The following is a 23,739-nucleotide window of genomic DNA, read 5'->3' as shown; positions in this document are numbered from 1 at the left end:
TTTCATTATTTTGTATTTATGTTAAACATTTCCATTTTTAATTATTAAGTAAATGTTTAATACTCAACATTAAATTTCCTTTAAACAACTATTATAGCGTTATAATGAAGAAAGGCGATATTGACATTGTATTATTGTTTTTTTTTTTTCTAATTTTTACTTTTTAAATATCTTTTTCTTTTTTGCGCATTAAAACTACAATAACGTTTTCACTCTTTTTGCCGTGGTCGAGCCAACGCGATTTAAAAGTCATTTTTTAAACTTCCGTGAAGTTTTAAAAAATATCCTAATTGTTCCAAGACGTTTAGAATTAACAATTTTTATATTTTTTTATATTTTTTTCTCACACAGCCAAATGTTGACCCTGTTTGTATATTCTAGTGAAACACCCTGTACTGTATCCGTAGTGTTTAATAAGAAAGGGAAACACCCTGTACTAAATCCGTAGTGTTTAATAAGAAAGGGAAACACCCTGTACTGTATCCGTATTGTTTAATAAGAAAGGGAAACACCCTGTACTGTATCCGTAGTGTTTAATAAGAAAGGGAATCGCCCTGTACTGTATCCGTAGTGTTTAATAAGAAAGGGAATCACTCTGTACTGTATCCGTAGTGTTTAATGAGAAAGGGAAACACCCTGTACTGTATCCGTAGTGTTTAATAAGAAAGGGAAACACCCTGTACTGTATCCGTAGCGTTTAATAAGAAAGGGAAACACCCTGTACTGTATCCGTAGTGTGTAATAAGAAAGGGAAGGCAGACCATTACCCGTTTCTTCTCTGGTCCGCAATTGATGTTAATTTTGCTTACAATTGACACTTATCAGTTAGTAAGAGCAAAAAAATTAAGATAAGGACACTACTTAAAGTTCGGTCGTTAAACAAGTGCCTTCCCACCCTCGTATTTTAAGATGTATACGCTGCCTTCCCACCCTCGTATTTTATGATGTATACGCTGCCTTCCCACTCTCGTATTTTATTTTGTATACGCTGCCTCCATTACTTAGACACGCTGAATTATGGCGTGTATATTGTATATATATAAAAATGAAAGAAAGCTACAATATCGACTGGATAACCTTTATCTATTGTCAGTCCACTATGGTAGCTATGCCAAGTATTATTTCTATTTAAACTAGGAAAAAAATACAGGGTGTTGAAAAAACATAAAAATTAAGAATATCTTATACAGTCCCAGATCATAGTGGATTATCTCCAAGCTTTAATGCCAAAATATGCATATAATACTTGAGTCTTCTTTTAGTCTTAAACAACTTTTCAAACTGGTGACTTCTTTCTAAATTTTCTCATTTGTCTTGAAAATCTTAATTTAAAGCTATAAACACCCTGTAAATTTCTATCTAGGCGTTGAACAATAGGATATCCATATATAACTTTGTCCTATTTATTCATTTTCACCCTGTATAGTATCACTGTTTATGAAAAAAGGATGCATCACAAATTAGCATTTCAAAATGCGATCTATCTTTTTTGTAAAACGCAGAATGATATAGGCCGTCCGAGGGACCAAGGGTTTCAACTTTTTTTTAAGTTGTTGGGTATTCATTATACAATAGATTGAGTTGCCTTTTGTTTGTTTTTCATTGACACACTTGGATTCTAATTAAGTATAATCATAATATTGCAAAATATATTGTTAGTGCTAATTTATTTAATTGGGCAGTGAAAATAACACAAGCTTAATGCATTATTAAATAATTGTATTTATTAAAGAACAAAAAAAATGAAAGTTTAAAATTGAACTTTATTTTGTACAGTTTATGATGATAAGAATGCATAATTAAATAATTGTTTTATTAAAGAACAAAAAATATAAATGTTTAAAATTGAACTTTATTTTGTACAGTTTATGATGATAAGAATGATATTTATATAATTGTATTTGTTGTAGGACAATAGAAATATGTATATATGAAGGTTTTAAATTGATTTTTTGTAAAGAAGTTTGAAGTTTATTTTAAAATATATAATGGTTAATATTAAATATCAATAAAAAAATGAAACTATTTTGAATTCATTTATAAGATATGACATAATGTATTTTTTCACTGATCGCAAATGTCAGATGAACTCTTTGTATATTGTTGATATAAAATGGCGTCAATAATTGCTAAGTGAAGCAAAAACAGGCAAGCAAACGAAATGCGAAAATAAAGAAATAAAAAAATCTTATTTCACCATTTTATGTAGATTTTATTTTCATAAATTTTGGTTATTCACCATTTTAATTCAATACCTTTTTTATACAGTGAAACCCTTAATAACGAATACATCGAAAGACTTCATCAAATGTCGTATTCTTCACTTTCTGATAATGTTGCAGATATTTAGTTTTTAATTAAATGATTATATGGAACTCTTTAAAACTGTTCCCACATATGCATGGCTATTTATTTATTTTCGCAAATACTGAAATTTACGTAATGTATAAAACTCATTGAAAGATTGTCAAGACGACATTTAATAAATTCTTCCGATGTATTCGTTATTAAGGGTTTCACTGTATGATAGAATGAAAAGGAATGATGTTTTTAGCAGTCGACCCTCAACAGTTCAGCAGGTAAAATACAGTGTGCCTCACAAAACATTGTTTTAGAAAAAGAGAATGTCGTCTTTTAAGATATTTTTAAGAATTTATTTGTAAACTTATTCGTACAAGTATCATTCTTAAAATACTGATCAACAATTTTCAAATCATATAAAATTGAAAAAAGCAATTATCATGCTATTTAGTTGTATAGATTGAATAATTATATGGAGCTCTTTAAAATTGTTAAGACGACATTTCATAAATTATTTCGATGACTCCGAAACTGTAGTAAATTAGTTTAATTAACCTGAACTAGAATCTTACTAATCTAATTTCTAATCCTTTGTTTTTGCAGCATGATATTTCTAACTATAAGTTGGCTAGATCAACTAGTCAAAAATAGAAATATCAAATCCCTATATCTTTTCAACCCTTTGTTGTAGACTATAGATATTTCAAACTATAAATATTCTGTTAGATCAAATAATCTAAGTTTAAAATATCAATGGTTTACTTCATCAGGTTGCAAAGATATATGGATTATAGAAAATTTGCGTTTGTGGCAAAGACTCAAATCCTGTAAGATTCGCCTTCTTTACTTCAAATTTAGTTTCGTAAGTCAGTCCAAACTTTGATTTATCTAATTTCAAAGGGTTTGCAAACTAGACGTAATTTAAAGTGACCATCCATTTATGTGACATTTCCAATTCACAACGGTTCCATTTAAACTTTGATCTGAAAACTATAAAGAAAATATCATCAATTTATTGAGAAAATTGTTAATATCTAAAAATTTCCTTCAAATTGTATCTGTAGCAACAATCCGCAAGTCAGGTTTACAGAGATATTGAAATTGAAAACAATTATTTGTCAGGTTGAAAAATAAAGAATATCTTATTCATTCTCGACAAGAGTAAGGTTTTAATTGCACCGTTTTGAATCGGACATACCATAGCATACATTCCAAAATCGTCTAAATTTTTTAATTTCTTAATTTTGCAAAATATTTAGGTTTCTAATAATTCTCCGCGAACTGTATTTTTCTCTGATGGAGTGCGGCGGATTGATATTGTGCTCACGTACGAGGTAGTTATGTGCATTAAGTTGGTTTGTTTTTGGCCTTTATTTTCTGTCAGGGTCAAAATTTGGCATTGTATATGAAATAAAATTGTTTTCAGAATTGTTTGTTCTAAACATTTGCATTTCATGTACTTTGCACGGGCAGCCGTAGTACATTTAAATTTCAGAGCGGGTCAACCTTTCCGGTCCTAGTTTGTACTGTACCTAGCTCTATGGACAAGAGTAGCCGGTGCAACAAGTTTGACGCGGTCAGACTTTATGCTTCATATATATTGAATTTACTTTTACTGAAGGGGCAGAGATGCGTGTATGCCAAATTTGAACCTTGACCTTGAATAAATGGAAAAAGCTGCCCAAAAGCGGTCCAGAAACAATCCAAACATGAACTTGCACTATTTATATAAAGATCGTTTTCTTAGGATAAAAATATTGCAAAACTTTACCAGAATATTATTTTGAATTTTTATTTAAAGTTTTGAACCTCAAACCAAACCGATTAACCACCCTAATATAAGGACAAAGACGACAATAAGGAGAGTCAAGGAAGACGAGCTAAATATGAGAGCAATCTTGTTGAGAAGGGTCTTCAGCTGGAAACAGAGTTTACTTTGGTAAATATTCTTGTTCGTAAAACTTTTTTCGGGAAGATTTAGTGTGATGATATTCCAAATATTTAATTAGAATTTCAAACAAACTGTTACTAACAATTTATAGGTAACATAGGCTAAAAATTGATTTTTTTCAAGATCAAAATTTTGTATTTTTATTCCACGGGCAACGCCGGGCACTTCCGCTAGTTTCCTAATAATGCGCTAAATGTTTAGAAATCTGGAAACGTGAAGATCAATTACGTAAAGGTTCATGCTCCATGGATTATCCTAGCTAAATATGCTGAGATTCTTAACCTCAAGATGCCAATAAAGGTGAACTTTTAAATCAATTAATTAAAGGGACTGTAGACGTAATTTGAAGTGTTTCTCCAATTATAAAGTGGCAGGTTCGATTCACACGTTGGTGCCCATAAAATATTTGCCTAGTTAAGAATCAATAAAAATCCGTGTTTTTTCTCTTTAACAAATTATTATTTTCATTTGCGGTTTCTCTATTAAAGTACATTTTTGTCTCCATTAATAATGGAGGTAAATGACAGAATCAAACTATTTTGAAGCAAAAAGAAACAAAATCTTATATATTATTGATCTGATAAGTTCTAGGGTATACAGCTGTGAATCAGGTATGCGCCCCTCTTTAAATGAGATTTAAATCACAACTACAGTCCATTTAACGTTTTTTCCTCTCTTTTAATCATCATGCACGGGGCAAAATGTTAAGAACGAGAAAATGAAAAAAACAAGGATGATTGACAAGCTGCGGTTGAAATAACAGCCGAGAACTGTGGCTAGAACATACTTGGGAAGCTGCCGCTTAGTAAAATGCCTTTGGGAAAGTCAGGGGCGTATTCAGGAATTTTTCCAGGGGGGGCTTACATTTTTTTAGTCTTTCCAGGGGGGCTCAGCACCCGTTGGGGCCTGAAAACCCCCTGAAATCAATAGATTTCACTGGTCCGGGGGGGGCTTAGCCCCCATGGCCCCCCCCTGAATACGCCCCTGGGGAAAGTACCTAACATTGTGTGGGTTATTAATCATTCTAATTGGCAGAATCCTGAGAATGCGCATCTCAGGTTTTTGAGTTTCTTTTGGAAAATTTATAACTGGGAGACAATGTTTGTCGTCAAAATAACCCCATCCTTATCCATCGAAATAATGAAATAGACGGTCATACTAAAAATACGCTACACTATAAAAACGCTACACTAAAGAAACGCTACACTAAAAATGCGCTACACTAAAAAAACGCTACACTAAAAAAACGTTACATAGGCTATATTCGCTACAAGGTTATTGCCTGTTTCTGTTTGTGTACAAGATTTTAAAATTCACATAGTCGTAAATTGAAAATAAATCATAAGTTTATAATTTAAGAGATATATACTTTTAAATTCTCATAGTCATAAATGGAAAAATTATAAGTGTACCACATATTATTACGGTCATTCATTCTTGAATGGGCAATTAATTCTATTTTTATGACATTTTTCATGTACATAACGGCCACAAATTTGAATTTCAGAATTATACAACAAAAATTTACCGTAAAATATTCTGGTAAAACTTGTGATCAAATCAAATTTAGCTTTAAAAAAAATGCTAAAAACAAGAATACAATTATAGGAACAACTAACAAGATGTTATCGCTGGGCGTTTGGAATTATTAAAGGAGATTTTTATAGAAAAAAATTGATACCACAGAAAATATTTTTTCCAGTGTGTTTGCAAAATTTTATATTTTATATTTTTACTCTTTCTACGTCACTTTTTTAACATGCATTGTTTGAACACCTGAAATTAAGCAAATATTCAAGGTGTTAAAGGGACTGTCGGTGTAGTTTCAAGTAGGGTTTGGTGTAGTTTCAAGTAGGGTTTCCAAATTTTCGTTCAATCTTTTTCGCGAAAATTTCGTTCAGGCAACGAAAAATTGAACTAAACGAAAATTTTCGTTATTATTTGTTCGCAAAATTCTTGAATCTCGTGTAAATTTTCTACCTTTCGTTCAAAACCTTTCATTACTAACATTTTTTATAAACATTTTTGAATTTTCGGTAAAACATTTTGTTTAAGAATTGTTTGATTGAAGTTAAAGTAGACTATTAAATTAGCTTATTTCAACATCCCTGACATATAGCAGTCGTTGCAGAAATATTTAATTAAAAATAGAAATGCAGAACATGAGTTCAAAAATTTCGTCGAAAGTACATCGAAATTTGCAAAAGTTTTGAACGAAAATGAACGAATTTCGTTCGTTTATTTTCGCAGATTTTGTTTCAAGTGACCCTTCATTAAACAAATGGGTATTTCTGATTCACAACGGTACCCATTTAACTGTTATCTGATCAACCGTGTGGAAGATATCGTCGTTTACTTTCTAAATGAGTGTTGTATTTTGACAATTTCCTCTATTGTTTCTATAAATAAATATTTAAATCTATGTTGTAGAGAACCCACAGTTGAAAATAATTATTTTTTAAGTAAAAACTTTGATATCTGAATCAGTTTTGATCCTACAAAGCTTTTGATCCTATAATAAAACTTTTAATGATACCGTTGTGAATTAAACATGCTGTACTCTATAAATGTCACTTAAGAAATTACGTGTATAGTCCCTTTATCAAATTTGCAGAGTTGACAAAACCTCAATTTTAATGTTTTTTCTTCTCACTATTTTAGAAATTTACTGTCATTTCCTTCGGTACAATGGTAAGGCTGCACTCTTGCATGTACACATGTACACTATACCTAGCTGTACTGTACACTAGTAATACACATCATTAAAAAATATAAACTGCTAGATATTGTCCGTTAAACATGTATAGCTAGTAGGCAAACTCAAGAAATATATAGACCAGGAACCGCCACATCTGATGCGTCAAATCTGTGTCTGCAGTGGGAGGAGATCAAAACAAAGAATTCAGGGGCAACGCATCATTTTTGAGGGAAAAGGGCCCAAGGGGTGGAATAAAAATATATTGATATTGTATTTTCCATATTGACCAGAAAGCCAAAAAGTATTCGTTCAAACTTGATATATTTTTTGTTGGACTTTAATATCACATCAGAGCTTTAGTCCTTTCCCTTCAACTTCTGTGAGGGTACTGGGTTTGTGTACATTCCTCCCACAATGTACAGTACACAAATTGCGTATATCTGAGTTGGACGTTCCTGTAAATATTTCCTTGGGCAAACTCAACGAAATACTCAAAGAATAGTTCAAGAATCAAGTTAAAAACTACAAAACAGAAAAATCAGTAAAAATTTTACCGATCGTCGATTCTTAATAATATCTTACAGCGTTAAATAGGCTTTATGGGTTGTGAAAAAGATATAGGTTCTACGTAAAACGGGCATTTTTAAGCATCTTTTTAATTCGCGCCGATTTTTGAAATTCCTTTATGTTTGAGTATATCTAATTGGTAAAAAAATAAAAAATTAATAAAACAACTTAAATGTTTAGAATCAGGGAATCATTAATAGTCAGAAACAAATGCAATTAAAAGTGTTCTAGAAATTGCTTAGATCAATTTTTAATCAGCTTAAAGAGGATATCCAGAAATATCAAAAGGCTGGTTTATTATAGCTTGTGAAAATCCCACGTTAGCTTAACTTACCTAACTACCACTTAGTCATATTTTTTTCTCTAATTTAAAATCCGCCAAAAGTATAGAATATTGTAGTGATATACTTTATAATTTAAGATATAAACAAAAAAGTAAAAAATTGCAAATAAAAACTTCTGTTAAAAGAAACATAACTATTGAGAGACGTCGTCTTTGATCTTTGAAATATTATGCGGCATTTATTCGTCATTCGTCAACCTACTTTATCATCAGAAATTCTCATTGTCCTGGTATTTCTTAAATGTGGCCTGACTTCAATTATCCTGGAAATATTTAGTATTTCGGTCAGACTTCAATTTATTGAAAAATATATCCAAATTCTCCATAAGCATAACGCCTGTTATTTTGAAAACACACTAAAGGCAAAGTACATTTTGTTTACGAATTTATGTTCTTACAAAGATTAAAGACGACCCTTGAGTTGTCTCTCAACTGTCAGGTTTTGTGGGTCACACAGTATGTTTTACAAAAATAGGTAGTAAACCTTATTTATTTCTCGTCCTATTCGAAATTTTGACACAGCCTCTTTAGCTAATTTTAACCAAATTCGTTTCGACTGTAAAATTTCTCAAATCGATGACTTAAAAGAACAAATAATAGTAAAAAACATATGCATGGAACGCATTAAAAATCACAAAACTAAAAATTAACAAATTCAATTGCTTGTCTAGAGTACAGTGAGAACCAGAAAACTGTGGAATAGAAATACGACGTTAAAGTAATAATTGAGTGTATTTGATGTTGTTACAAAGCAAATGGTTTTACTAGTAACTGATTAAATCGGTTAAATTAAGTAAAATTGTTTTGTTTTCACTGCACAATTGCTGCGTCTCATCTCATGTTCATTGGACTACTTAAAGTCATAACTTGAGTCTAAATGACGTCTTCCTATTCCAGACTTTTATGGTTCTCTCTGTAGTAAAAGTATGTATACCGAAGGTGTTATTTAAATTGCTTTCAGAATAATTTAGTTTTTCAGCCATGCAGCCTTGGTAAACAAAACCATTAATTATCACTCAATAACTACTGCAATTGAGAATTGTATTTTATTATTCAGTGATATCTCATTCAATTTTGTAAATTATTGGAGCAAAATAAATCATAAGTTACTGGGCCGAGTTATGACATTTGTCTTAAAAATGATAATAAAATATTATAAAAAAATATGAAAAAAATATGAAAAAAAATCTAAAACAATGAGAAAAACAATGCGGAAAATAGAGCAGAGACAAGGGAGTAAATTGAAAATAGATTTATGTTCATAAGATATAGGGGTAGATCTTATAATGTTTTTGAATGTTTTAGGTCGACGGTCAAACCGAGAATGAAGATAGAAAAGGTAAAATATAATATGATGGTTTAATTTTTATTTAATTCTTCAATTTAATTTAACAATTGCAATTACAAATTGTGAGAACTCAATGCCCGTTAAATTAAACAAAAGTGCAAGTAAGATTGAAATCTTATGTTTTCAATCATAACTCCTCAAGTATTCATTAGTTAATGAGAAGAACAGAAATGTTTTAAACTTCTAATTTGTAATTTTTTCATACTTGTGCTTAAAGAAAAGTATGAAGCTACGATGTGACAAAGTCGCACTAGTCACGTCGCAACAATTTTTCATTCTCCTGCTATCTATAGTTTACACTGGGCTCAGATTCAATTCGTGGTAGTATAATTCAATTCAATGCGACGTTTAGTACTCTAACATCTGACGAGGTCGTCTTTGTATTCTATTTAAAGTTTCTACATTCCCTTGGTCTCTATATAAAGGGACTGTATGCGTAATTTAAAGCGACTCTAAATGCAAAAATGGCAATAACATATTTAAAGTGCGTTTTTAGGTTCTTTAACTCTATTCATAGTTTCTTTCCTTTTAAAAAATGGTAATTTCATTAAACACCATCTGTTTATGCTTTTATAATACATATACAAATATAATAAAACTAGCATGAGAACCCAGCATTGCCTGGAATATAAGTCGACCCACTTCTATATATAAATTTGGCTGGTCTGTCTGTTTGTCTGTTTGTTTGTTTGTTTGTTTGTAGTCAATAAACGTCAAAACGGCTGAACCGATCGGGCCCAAATTTTTTGTGGGACATCTAGGGACCCCAGGGAAGGTTTATGAAAAATCAAAATTTCAAATATTTTTCTCCATCAAAATTCAATCGTCATTAAATTTTTAAAAATTTTGAAAATCCGCGAAATTTTTTGTGAAAATCCGCGAATTATTTTTGTTTTGTTTTACGATGTACACAAAGAGAACATGTTCACAATTAATTTAGAAGATGGGCGCGAAGCGCCCTAAAAGCCTAGAAAGAAGGGCGCGAAGCGCCTTGAATTTCTAGTAACTTAAAAATGGTTAGAGCATTCTTGTGGCTCTAATGAGTTCTCCAATCAAATTTTATTCAGATATGTCAAAGGGTTCTTGAGTAATGATTGGGCATGTACTAATAAACAAACAAACAGACAAATAGAGTTTACTACTTTATTTGTATATTTAACTTGACGAATCCTCAGAGAATCCAAATACCTTCCTGCCCGAGCATGACCGTTTATTCCAACACATTGAAAAGAGTTATGATCATTCTTGAACCCCAAGCAATTTTGCTCCTGTGAAATCTGTCGACATCAGGAAAAGTCAAGACCTCCTTCCTGCTCTCAGCTATATGTCCCATCACAACAAGGAAATGCTTCAGGAAGTACAAAGAAAACAAGATATTGGCAAGCTGTGAGCAGTGGCTTAGCATCATGAATGACCGAGACTACTTGCTTCCAATAAAAAAGAAACCGGGACTGTTTGTGAGACGTACAGGTTGCTGTATATACAAGTGTTTATGTGTGGCAACCAAAGTTCCATTGGCAGAAATATATTTTTGCATCAGTTCCGCAACACTGATAATTCATGGAACCATTAGTTATACAGACCTTGATAGCCTGGTTTCAACAGCCCATTCTGAAATCATTTCTTGCTCTGATCAATTTTCTATGATCGTAAAAACTACAAAGCACGTCTGGGTCACCATTAACAGGAGAGCTCCACAGATAGCCAAACTGATCCCTATTCATGAGAAAGTCTCAAAGATAGCGGAAGATCAGATCACCACCCTTTATACACCGGCTGAATTCAATCGTGGGAGGATTATAATAGTTTTTCAAGCTGTACGAAATCCTCCCACCAGAAGATCCTGAATTCACTGTGTGTCATGGAAGAATGTGCTAGCGGTTTGAGTAATATGCTGGGAAGGGTCTTCTTGGTGATGTACAAACTAGAGAAACAGAATTGTTAAATGATCTCAACCCCTTGGGATTTGTCTCAAGGGAGTTCAGCCAAATTAAGGAGTTTATTCTGATTAGCCTCGCAATCGAGTATCTTGCCCTCAAGTTGTATTGGTCATGATGTACGGTCTAACACCCTTCATTGCAGCTCTCCTCAAAAGGATCACATTGGACTGGGGGCCGACTCCAAACAGGAAGAAACCTGCACTGGAAGTCATGAGGATAGGAGCACTGTTGGCTAATGAGGATTCAGTATGATTGAAAATAAGGGATGGTTAGCCCGATTATTCAAGCACTCTCTTTCTCCCCCCCCCATTTTGTAATAAATATCATGTAACACTATATCTGTAAACCTGAATTACATATTACATTACTAAATATCTAAGTTGTAAATAGCTATGTAAAACCCATATTGTGATTTGTCTTTATTGCGCTGTAAATAACTACGTAACATGATTAGCTTAATTACGCTGAATATATATCGATGTAAAACTTGTAATTACGTCGATTAACGTTGAATTGTAACAAGGAAACAGGCTCTTGAACGATTACCAAGCAAGAGTAATTGTTCCTCATTTAGCTAATGAGAAACCCCTAAGATTGTGTCCGAGTTGAGGCAATGATAGTTTATGAGATCCTGTTAGAGTTGAGACATTTATAGTTTATAAGATTGTTTCCAATTTGAGGCATTGATAGTTTACAAGATTGTGTCCAAGTTGAGGCATTGATAGTTTGAGATTGTGTCCAAGTTGAAGCATTGAGAGTTTATAAGATCGTGTCCCAGTTGAGGCACTGATAGTTTAGAAGTTCGTATCCGTGGATAGATCGTGCCCGGTTAAACATTGATAGTAAAGTGATATTGAGTTATACATGGATTGATACGGGTTTGAAAAACCCTTTTGGAGTAGGGCATTTACTACATTTATATTTATATAATTATGTATATGCATATTTTTATAGAAAGTAAGAGTGTAGAGTGGATGGAAAGGATCTCTAGTATATTTGATTATGATTCCTCCTTGATCCCCCCGGATCCATCCTTCTTCAGTGCTGGCTTTCTAATGGATAAAGAAGACAAGTAAATTTAATTTTATTCTTTGAAAAATTTCCATTTATCATGCCTTGATCATGAGACAGTTTTCCATTTATCATGCCTTCATCATGAGACAGTTTTTTTTATTATGAAATGGATTGTAAGCGTAATTTCAAGTGAGCCTTCATGCAAAGATGGCAATACCGATTCACAACTCTACGTTAAAGCCTTTAAAGGGAGTGACCGGCTATGTAAGGTAATTGAACTGAGTATGCAGTGTTGTCGAAAACTTCTTTAGGATTCATTTGAGACATATTTCACTTTTTAAAGATCTGTAATTCCTGAGTTTGAGCGCAAATTCGACGTTCAAAACTCCTGATTTGGGGGTGGATATGCTTTCAGAATTAGTTTTTTTAAATTATTAAATAACGACAACGAAAAATAAAGTAAAAATTATACAGTAATCTAATTAGATGGCTAGGAACATATTTCACAAAATAAATTCGTCAATAAATCAATGCTAAAATCGATTATTTCGTTTTCATTATTATATTGAATTTCTAATTTTCTTTGAATTTATTCGCAGATTTCTTCAAATTCTTTAAATGTTATCTTTTCTATAATAATTATAGAAAATCTGCGAAAATCTTTGTGAATAACGAGAAACTAGAATAATGAGATAATAGAAACTAATAATTGAACAAAATTACTTATTTTCGATGATAAGATTAATTTTTATTTTCTCAAAATGTTCCTAAACATGACGTCTGTAGTTTATTGTAGAATATTTTTACATTTTATGTCGTCGTTAATTAATAATTTAAAAAAAAACTAATTCTGAAAGCGTATCCACCCCCAAATCAGGAGTTTTGAACGTAGAATTTGCGCTCAAACTCAGGATTTACAGACTTTTAAAAAGTAAAATATGTCTCAAATGAATCCTAACGAAGTGTTCCACAACACTGCGTCCTCAGTTCAACTACCTTACATAGCCGGTCACTCCCTTTAACTTTTCAATAATGTGGAAGATCTTGTAGTTTTTCTAGGTTTAACAATTTTTAGTTCTGATAATACCTTGTTTTCCTGAAGTAGAAATGCGCAAGTCAATTTCTTATAGAGCTCACTATTGAAAATAATCAGTTATCAGAATTATTAACATTGATATCAAACTCATACTTTATCAGACAATCGGATATTGCCATCTTTGTTTGCTTTGGACTAAGTTGACTTTTCAGAACCATCCTGGATAGATCTGTATCCTCTTTTCAGAACCATCCTGGATAGATCTATATCCTCTTTTCAGAACCATCCTGGATAGATCTATACCCTCTTTTCAGAACTATCCTTGATAGATTTATATCCTCTTTTCAGAACCATCCTGGATAGATCTATACCCTCTTTTCAGAACCATCCTGGATAGATCTATATCCTCTTTTCAGAACCATCCTAGATAGATCTATACCCTCTTTTCAGAACCATCCTGGATAGATCTATATCTTCTTTTCAGAACCATCCTGGATAGATCTATACCCTCTTTCCAGAACCATCCTTGATAGATTTATATCCTCTTTTCAGAACCATCCTGGATAGATCTATACCCTCTTTTCAGAACCATCCTGGATAGATCTATACCTTCTTTTCAGAACCATCCTGGATAGTTCTATACCTTCTTTTCAGAACCATCCTGGATAGATCTATACCCTCTTTTCAGAACCATCCTGGATAGATCTATACCCTCTTTTCAGAACCATCCTGGATAGATCTATACCCTTTTTTCAGAACCATCCTGGATAGATTTATACCCTCTTTCCAGAATCATCCTGGATAGATCTATACCCTCTTTTCAGAACCATCCTGGATAGATCTATACCCTCTTTTTAGAACCATCCTGGATAGTTCTATATCCTCTTTTCAGAACCATCCTGGATAGATCTATATCCTCTTACCTCGTAAAAAAAATAATACTTTAAATAAATTGTGACGGTTTGAAGCATAAAAGACGTCATTTTTTGTTACATCCCTTTTATGTTGTTAATTGACATTTATAAAACTAAATATTTACTTTGCCTTCATGCATCAGAATATTTCAGGAAAACGTCATAAATTATTTTAAAATTCATGCAGTCAAAAAGATAGATTTAAATAAAAATGTTGAAAGGAATGATACATAATATTGAAAAGTATTAATTTTTTTAGATTTATCATTAAAGATCGAGAAAGTTTCTTCTCGTCTGCTCAACGATCTCAAATAGTTTGGCAGATCCTGCTGAGAACAGCATACGACGATGAAGTTCCAGAACGAGTAAGAATAATTTTTATTCAATTTTGAGGGAATTTTTAGCCCTCATTTCGACTCACATCGGGGGTGTACGAGAGCTTTAGTGTAGGGGGGGGGGGGCATATTTTGCGCGCGGCATCGTGCCGAAATTTTTATGCACCCCCTAGAAGATTTTGTGCTCCCCAAAAAAAACCCTATTTTGACAAAAGTATTGATTAGTTTTATATCTATATTAAAGAACCTAAAGTCTTTCATTCTTGTCTTAGACATTACTTGGTTTAGAATATATGTTTGTTAATTATATCTCAGAGGTGAACAGGAAATGAGATTTTGCCACAAACTCAAAATAATAATCCCTACATCCCTATTTTAATCTGTGAATTCTGTTAGGTTTACACCATCGATTTTCGATGAGTTAGGGATTATAATTTTTAGTTTGTGGCAAAAACTCAGTTCCCTTTTAAAATCTATCCCCGTTTCAAAATATTTATTCCCCCTAGAAATTCGATATGTTTGCGCGGAGCAGCCAAAAAATTGTAGGGTTTTTTTTGCTGACTTTTTTGGGCATTGGAAGTAATAAAAAGGAAAAAAAACATGCCTGTTGATAACAAGATTTTCCCTCCCTAATTTCATCAAAAATTTAATTTTCCTACAGAAGTTAGGTTTGTAAATTTTTGGGTATAAATAAAGTAAAAGTTTCATTTTAATGTCCAGTTTTACTTTTCTTTTTTGGTCACCAAAAATTTTTAGTTTAGTTTGCTTGCGCGAGGCGCCATAACTTTTTAAAATATTAAAAAAGGAAAGAAAATAACTTGACTTTTAATGTCAAATTACTCATTTTTTTACCCCTCCATACTAAATCATTTCATAAGTGAGGCCTCCCTATGCGTGCCCCCCCCGGGGGGCACCCGTAGGGGGGCACGTGAACCCAGTGCCCCCCCCCCGCCTTGTATGCCCTTTCTCACAATTTTATGATCTTTTTTGTTCCCAGGCAAATACTTAACATTTCATACCGGTAAAGACAGTTTCACTTTTTATTTCTCGGATTTTGATAAAAAATTTATTAATAGTATTAAATAAATTTATATTTTTAACTGTCTTGTGTTTTTATTTGGGAATTGTGTTTGTACATTATACCGTACATTATACTGTACATTATACCGTACAGAATTTGTGATTCTGCTTTTAAAAATTTAGTTTTAAAAATTTAAATGGAAAAAATATCTAAAATTTACTTAAAATTGAAAATGTTGGAAAGGGATTTAATAATTAAAAATAATTGAAAATGTCACGGACTATGGTGGAATAAATGCATAAATTGGCATTAAAAATCTCATCGAAAAGGAACAAACTTGCCAACCAAATATTCCAAAGGTCAATCTGTATATTATAGTTCTCGGAGGTGATTTCTGAAAATATTTAAATGGAGAATTTGTTTTTTCCATGTAACTATTAAATTCCACTACTCCTTTATCGTGTGCAAACTATTACAGTTTTTACAGAGTAATATTTCATCGTTAATAAACTGTTCTGAGAAAACTGAGTGAAATTCAAGAAACAAAACCTCCCCATACACTTGTACTCCGAAAGCGTACTGCATATTTGATGTTTGTACAGTATGAATTTAGGCCATAATCTCGTAACATCCTTTATCAGTCAAAGACTTTGCTAATTATAAAGACGAGGCGTTGGAAATTTATCCGACTATTGTGTAAGCCTCTGTACAGCTGTATTTTGACGTCATTGGTTATTTTGGTTGTTTGAGAGAAATAACGATCGACATTAAAACCTTAGATATTTAACTCAATTGTGAATGTTTTGTGCTAAAAGATAACTAAAATTAACGGTATTTATTTGTATTTTAAAATGTATTTAATCATTTGTTGGTTATGAGGATCGTCTGGTGAATTATAGTTGTATTTGTGATAAAGTTACGCATCTCTTTTGTATTAAAAATAGCCAATATTTGTTAGTGAAAAATTTCAGATGTCGTCAAATATTTTTTCTGAGGTACTATGGAATCGAAATTTAGGCGATGAAGAAGAGAGGGGACCAGAAATTTCCAATATTTTAAACGGTAAATAAATATTGTTTAAATATCGTCTTCTGTTTAATCTTAGGCAAAGAAATGATAAATTAATGTATTGATCTCATTCTTCAATTAATTTATGGGAATTTTGTTTCAAAATATCCACCATTAAAGAAAAAAATATCACAGACAGTTTCGTTAAAAATGCGAATTAAAGGACGACCTTTTACTTAGAAGTCTTTTACAAAAGTTGATTACAAAAGGTTTGAGGCATGAATTATTGGAGGATTTTAAAAAGGTGGATTAAAGAAATACATTGGTGAAAATAAAACTGGGGAATATAAAGACGACTTATAGACTCAATTTTTGATTAAATAGTTCAATGAACATAAAATACCGTAATTGAGCAGTGAACATGCAGATTGTCTAAATTTCGTCTTCAAACTCCGGAGTTTTATGTATACAAATTCAATGAATAATTCTGATAAATTCAGGTTTGTCGGTGCCACTGCCTAGCAAAGTAACATGTTTGATACCCAACTGCCAAGCCAACGAAGAATAGTAGAGTCTGCGTTTACAATACCAAAAAAAAGTTTGGATGAAGGCTCTTTAATTGGATCATATGAATTCCTCACGCTGAAAGATCCCAGAGTGTGAAAAAACTATTACACTGTTAAATAAATATTATGACATTATATTTTTTAATAATTCATTTAAATCAGGTAGAGAGAGAATTCAATCTTGAATGAAAAAGTAGTGAGATAATTTATTACTGTTAAAAAGTACAAGGTTACAATTGCATAAAAGATATGAGACATTAATTTTCTTCTTATAAACACTTCATATACTTCAAACCAAAAGTAAAAGTTCTAAGGGACTGATAGATGTAATTTCAAGTTGGCCATTAAAGTTCATATCAACAACGGTACCATTTAAACATTTATCTGGGTAGCAATGAGGAAGATATCGTGGTTTTTTCAACTTAAAAAGTGAGGAATTCTGTAAATTATGTTCATTGTTTTTCCACTAGTCACTATTATAGACTATGGACAAAATAAATATTTCAAGATAGAAAATTTTTTTTTAAATAACTATTTAATACATTACAAAAGACGACATTATGAAACGTCAACAGGGTAAATATATACTTTGCTGGAGAAGACGATATTAGTTACTATCTTTTGGTACCCCAGAAAATGCGTCAAATTTGTTTCGATTTTCTGATGTGCTATCTTTAATTGGCTAAGTCTTTGTTATCAGTAAACTATCCCAAATGTACACTCAGGCCAATGCACACGGAGAGGTAGCTAAGATCCAGGCCCCCTGGTTCTGACCGTTATTTAAATTAAATCCGTAACAAAATATACAAAAAGATCCAGGAATCAACAACACTAAAGTTCTGGCCTCAGATTTGACCGAATCTTTAAAGTTGTCAAACAATTTTAGTAACTCATTGCTGTGAGCGTATTTTCATAAGAAACTATTATGTTTCTTCTGATATTTGCTTATGGTACATTTATTGCTAAACGATCGATTTTTATATTTACTCGATTATATCCCTTAAACAATTGAGTTTGTGTCAGGCTACAGGTTACCCACAAAGGCTGAGACTTCAGGGACGAAAGTCAGTCTTTTTTTGGTCTTATGTTTAATGAAGGCAGGGCTCAGTTATAGTTGCCATAAATACTTTTGCCATAAGTATACCCCTGTCATAAGTTAGACTCGTTATAATAAACTTACTATAAATAACTTTTTCCAAAATTTTCTCATGCAAAGATACAAATATTTTTTAATAAAATTTTTCAGGGTACAAAATACTCAAGTTAATTAATGTAGTATTTTTAATTGGGTTACTCTTTAAAGGGATTTTCGCTTTTTGCAGCAGAAGCAAGAGGAATAGAAGAACACTGTCATGATTTACAACTTGTTCAGATAGTCAAACGATGATATCTTCGGAGTTCTTAATTTTTGCTCAGATAAAATTAATGAATGGGGCATTTCACTCTTTAAATTGAATGTCACGTTAAAATTCAGAAACTGTCCCTTTAAGTTCTAATTTCCAGGTAGGAATAAGACGACTGTTGAGTAAGAATATATATGCCGCTGCATATCCCCTGCACGAAGGTTCCCACCAGGTGACAGCTCACACGGAACAATCCCAACCAACAAGGTAAATTCTACATCATTTTTAACAGTGAATGAATTTTGTTTTATCTTCTCTGTTCTTTACAAATAATAAAATTTCATTTGTGTGAAACATGCATTTTTTGAGGGAAAATTTTTTTCCACTGCAAAATTTCAGAGCTGAAGAAAATCAATTCATAAAAAAGTAATCAAAATTACAAAACACCTATTACATCGGTCAAAATTAATTGTTTGTTTTTTGTTGTTAAAAATATTCTCTATTCTTAATTTTTTTAAATGGTCATTTTTGATAACGACAAAAATCTGAGATTTACCTTTTTTTAATTTATAAAGGATCGTGTATTTTCAAAAACTATTTATCAAATTTTGGCTTAGGATGGATTCCGGTCAGGCTCAGTTGACTGATCGACAGGTTGGAAATTAAATAAGTCAAACTATTTAAAGGGAGTGTTCGCGAAAAATGAAAGGGGGTTTAGGCTTAATGCGATAAAAAAGCGCTTTTGATCGCCACTAATCTTACTTCTATCTGTTGCGTCTATAAGGAGAAAATTGTTAAAGACGTCCCATACCGAATAGCTTAGCGGTCATACAAATTCAGAAAATTGCAACATACGACTTAGACCGTAAAAAATCAATTTAATTTCAAACAAATCATTAAGATATTACAACCTATAGTCATCGATTATCTTTCGCCACATTTTTATATAGTTTATATATTATAATATTTTTTAATTAATTTGTTTGTTTCTCTTGTTGCTTGCGCAACTATCTAAGAATGCCGCACACCACCCACAATTTTCAAAATCCGTTGAAAACGTTTTCTAAAAAAATAAAATATTATAAAATATAAACTATATAAAAATGTGGCGAAAGATAATCGATGGCTATAGGTTGTAATATCTAAATGATTTGCTTGAAATTAAATTGATTTTTTAAGGTCTAAGTCGTAGGTCGCAATTTTCTCAATTTGTATGGCCGCTAAGTTATTCGGTATGAGACGTCTTTAACAATTTTCTCCTCATAGACGCAACAGATAGAAGTAAGATTAGTAGCGCTCAAAAGCGCTTTTTTATCGCATTAAGCCTATACCCCCTTTCATTTTTTGCGAACACTCCCTTTAACTGATATCGAGCACATGCTTTGAGACATTTTTTCGAAAGATATTTCACAAGATGAGTTATTTCGTAGAAATGTGAAGAACATTCAAAGACATGGTAAAGGAACTGAGTTCTTGTAACAAACTCTTGTTTTAAAATCTTTTTTATCTATGAAACTCGATCTTGTAGACCTTTGATATTTCAAACTATGAATTCTGTTGGATCAAATTGTCTAAGTTTGAAATATCAAAAGTCTACTTCATGCTGTGAAGATTTAAAGATTAGAAAATTTATGTATGTGGCAAGAACTCAGTTCTTTATTTCTTGGTTCAAAGAATTTTCAACACTTTTTTAAATATTGTCTCCTAGCTGATCATGGTTATTTAGTTGCTAAAAACATGATCGTAAAAACCTCAAAAACTAACAAATAAAAAGTAGAATGTTTACATTTAAGTATTGAAAATCAATTCTGTATTGTGTGTATTACGCAGGTGTTTTCCTTTATTACACTTTCTATCTACCATAATGAAATTTCGTAAGAAACCCAACTTTGTCAATATAGAAATTACAGGGTGGATTTCTAGAATTATATATATAGAGTTCTATTAACAGCTACGTTAATGGAAAACGTATTGTAACTCTTTAGTCCTCATACGGACCCGAGCTAAGATGTAACCAGTATATGAGTTCAGAAGCTCCGAAAAGGGATACTTTCATTGTAACCCCTTCAGTTCTCATACAAACGCGAAGATAAACTCAGTGTTGATAGTTCTATTGATGTAACCCCTTCAGTCCTCATACGGACCCAAAGCAAGCTCTAAATTGGAAGTAGTCCGGCCTTTAAACAAGACAACGTATTAGGTCTTTTGTATACAGCTATAGGTCGGACAGAAAGTAGGACGGATAACAAGTCATCTCAACTATATTGTGTAGGAAGATTTGGCCGTTAAAAAATGCCAACCCAGAGAATGCTTTGAACGTATGTTTGGGCGCATGGAGAACCCAAACCTCTGTTGGACCGGCAGTTATAATTTCTAAGTTTGAATTCAAGCCAATAGGTATGAGACACGGCTTGACATGAGGCAGAAGGAAATAGAATTGGCCCAGACTAAAACCTTAACAGAGTTAGTGTTCATGAAGAATCCGAAGACAGAAGATTAACCCGTCGTATGAGGCGAATGAAAGGCGGAGAGTCCATCAGAGAGCTCCAGCTTTTCATTTTCCATGATTCATTAGTATCATTTTTATTTATTCATTTTTACTTGTAAATACATTTTTTCCTATACTCTGTAGATTTACTCACATCAGTTCTAAGGGGTTAGATTTCCTTTATTTCATACCATCTTTACATGGTAACAGTATATATTTGTCCGTTCAAATGCCTTCAATTTTTACTGATGCTTAAGAAGTTAAGAATCAAGATATGCGTGTGCTGCAATTTGCGCATTTTTTGCGTTAACCTGCGCGCGTAATTTTTTGTGATGAGACAACTGAGCAAGATGCGCGAAACAATATTTGCGCAAATTGAGCGGATTTATACACAAGTTGAATTTAAGTTGCACAAATCACGCCCCGAAATTGCACCCTGAAGCCTTGGCAATTTAAATAACAATATGACCTCGATCAAATGCATATTTCGTCCATATTAAGATTTTCATATTTGTGTCCCTGCACCCTATATATATAGTTCACATCTTGTTTATTTCATTTTCACCATGTAAATGTACATTTCATTCCAATTCCAGCATATTTTAATTTTATCCTGTGTACACCCTGTTTATTCCAAGGTCTTTTCTTGCAACTTTTGCAAGATTTAGTTCTCTCATTATATCAATATTCTATTTAAAAACATTTTTTACGTCAATATCTAAAAATCTATTTTGTATAACATTTATTTCTAATCAAAATATTCTTATTTCCATGTACAATATCTCACACCGCGTATACATGGTAGTAGAGCTGATACACTGAGAGTGCAGTATTGTAATGACATTTTATTTCGTAAGAAAACATTTCTCTACAATACTGCAATTTCAGCTGACATACCATGTGTACGCAGCCACTCCCTTTATAATCCAAATCTTAGTTATTGTTCTGTGAATGGGCGAATTACAAGAACTTTTATAAGCGGCAGCCTCTCTGGTTGATCAAGAAATATTTCGGAGACAAGGTTTGTGCACCAAATAACACAATTTTTTTTACTAAAAAAAAGGGTTAAAAATATGAACAAAGTATTAGACATTAAAGGGACTGTAAGCGTAATTTCTATTGACCCTCCGATACACACAACGGCACCCTTGGGCTTTGAAACCTTTTTCTGATCAATAATGCGGAGAATATTGTCGTTTTCAAATGTTTGAAAGGGTTTAATTATGATAATTCCTATATTTTTTCCTGCAGTAGAAGAGTGCTAGTCACTTTTCATCTGAAAATAATTTGTTTTTAAAATCAAAAAAATTGTTAATTAATAATTGATCAAACAAAATAGTTGAAAATCAGGCATTGTCATCTTTGCATGGAGGGTCGCTTGAAATTATTTTAATAACGACCCAAAATTTGAGAAATAAAATTATCTGAAGGTTTGATTTTTTCCTTCGCCTTAACCATGGTTTTTAAGTAATCTATACTTATAATTGGCAAAGAAAGAAACAGGTTTAAAGTTACAGGAAACCAGTTCTGGGAAATTAAGTTTGCGTAAAGGGGAAGACTGGCTAGACATGGTAGGTGAGCTGAAAGTGCAGTATTGTAGAATATATAAATAAACAACTATTTAGTTTAATGTAGAATTTTTTGTTAGATTTTTCATCGTCGTCTTTGAAAATTTTTAAAAAACCGATTCTTAAAGTCATCCCACCAGAATAAACAATCCATGGGAGGATTTGAAAGATTGAATTTCCGCTCTTGCTGAACAATTATACACCGTATAAACGTCTCATAGGTCTCAAATGAATCCTGAAAAACTTCTCTACAATGCTGCACTTTAATCTCAACTATCATGTCTAGACAGAATGTCCCTTTAAATGCCTTGCATTCGTCTCTAAAGACTCCTTTGTGAAAACCATCATATAAAAATCTTGACCGAGATTTAAAATACTTTTTGATGGATTAGGTAATTAACGAAAGAATTCAATTTTATTTTGTTTTTTTCCTGTTTTACAGTATTTACAAATGATTTTGATAGATTTTTTACCAACTATAACATATTTTGCAAACACTTTGACATATTTTTTTATATTTTTGCCTGTAAACTGATTTTGAAAAACATATTTTGTTATTTGTTGGTTGAAGACGATTCAAAGGCTTCCCCCAAAAAAATGCTATTGAACAAAATTTCAATAAAAAAAAAGAAGGGAAAGTACTTTAAAGTATAAGAGAGAAAATAGTCGATGAATAATAAGATGTTATGCATAGATTGGCCTTTACTTTGCTTGGCTTGGCTTCTATAACCAGCTGTTGATACCCCCAGCATTATTTGGTCTGATTGTTACCCTGTATGGACTCTTTTCTTTCTATTCTAAGAACAAAAATATTGTAAGGTACTTTCTTGTATTTTAACATAATTATAACATTTATAATAATAAAAATACTGATTTATAATGATAAATAGTAATAATAATAATAATAGTAATAATATTATTAATAATAACAAAAACAATGAAAATATAATGATAACAAATATAATAATGAAAAAAGATAAGATTTTAATAAAAAAGCATATTAGTGGGATTGATATATTTTCTGATAAAGAATATGTTTAAGATCACAACATGGATATAAGAATTAAGGGATATTGATAAACATTTTAAACTTGTACGCAAGTTTCCCGACAGTGAGCGTCAGTTAGTGCTTTTGCTAAATTTTCTCATTCATTTTTTAGGAAAAACATGGGAAACGAATGAGAATTCAGGGTTTAAGTACAGGGTGTCCCAAATAAAGATTGAACGACTTTTAATCTTTCCAATAATATTGTGTGCCCATCTCAAAAAGGTAAAAATTATTGGACAATTTTGGTTTA

General features: G+C 32.0%; 1 protein-coding gene and 1 long non-coding RNA gene across 2 annotated transcripts; both read left to right on the top strand.

Annotated features, from left to right (window-relative positions):
• Nucleotides 1-2,465: 2,465 nt before the first annotated feature.
• On the top strand, nt 2,466-23,508 carry LOC111714326 (anoctamin-6). The gene is made up of 13 exons (XM_023489408.1): nt 2,466-2,579; nt 3,561-3,635; nt 4,145-4,240; nt 4,454-4,552; nt 6,914-6,943; nt 9,166-9,199; nt 12,103-12,220; nt 14,372-14,477; nt 18,546-18,652; nt 19,003-19,039; nt 21,811-21,894; nt 23,136-23,260; nt 23,484-23,508. Exons 1-13 carry the CDS (start codon nt 2,496-2,498, stop codon nt 23,506-23,508), a joined length of 1,020 nt encoding a protein of 339 aa, XP_023345176.1. The 5' UTR covers nt 2,466-2,495.
• LOC111714325 (uncharacterized) lies at nt 16,286-17,174 on the top strand. Its single transcript, XR_002767934.1, has 2 exons — nt 16,286-16,530; nt 16,977-17,174. It is a non-coding gene; the product is annotated as an uncharacterized LOC111714325 (long non-coding RNA).
• Nucleotides 23,509-23,739: the final 231 nt, after the last annotated feature.

The sequence above is a fragment of the Eurytemora carolleeae genome, unplaced genomic scaffold (assembly GCF_000591075.1).
Source record: "Eurytemora carolleeae unplaced genomic scaffold, Eaff_2.0 scaffold1559, whole genome shotgun sequence".
NCBI classification, from domain to species: domain Eukaryota; kingdom Metazoa; phylum Arthropoda; class Copepoda; order Calanoida; family Temoridae; genus Eurytemora; species Eurytemora carolleeae.
Note: the sequence above shows the minus strand (reverse complement) of the source record. Positions and strands in the feature narration are given on the sequence as shown.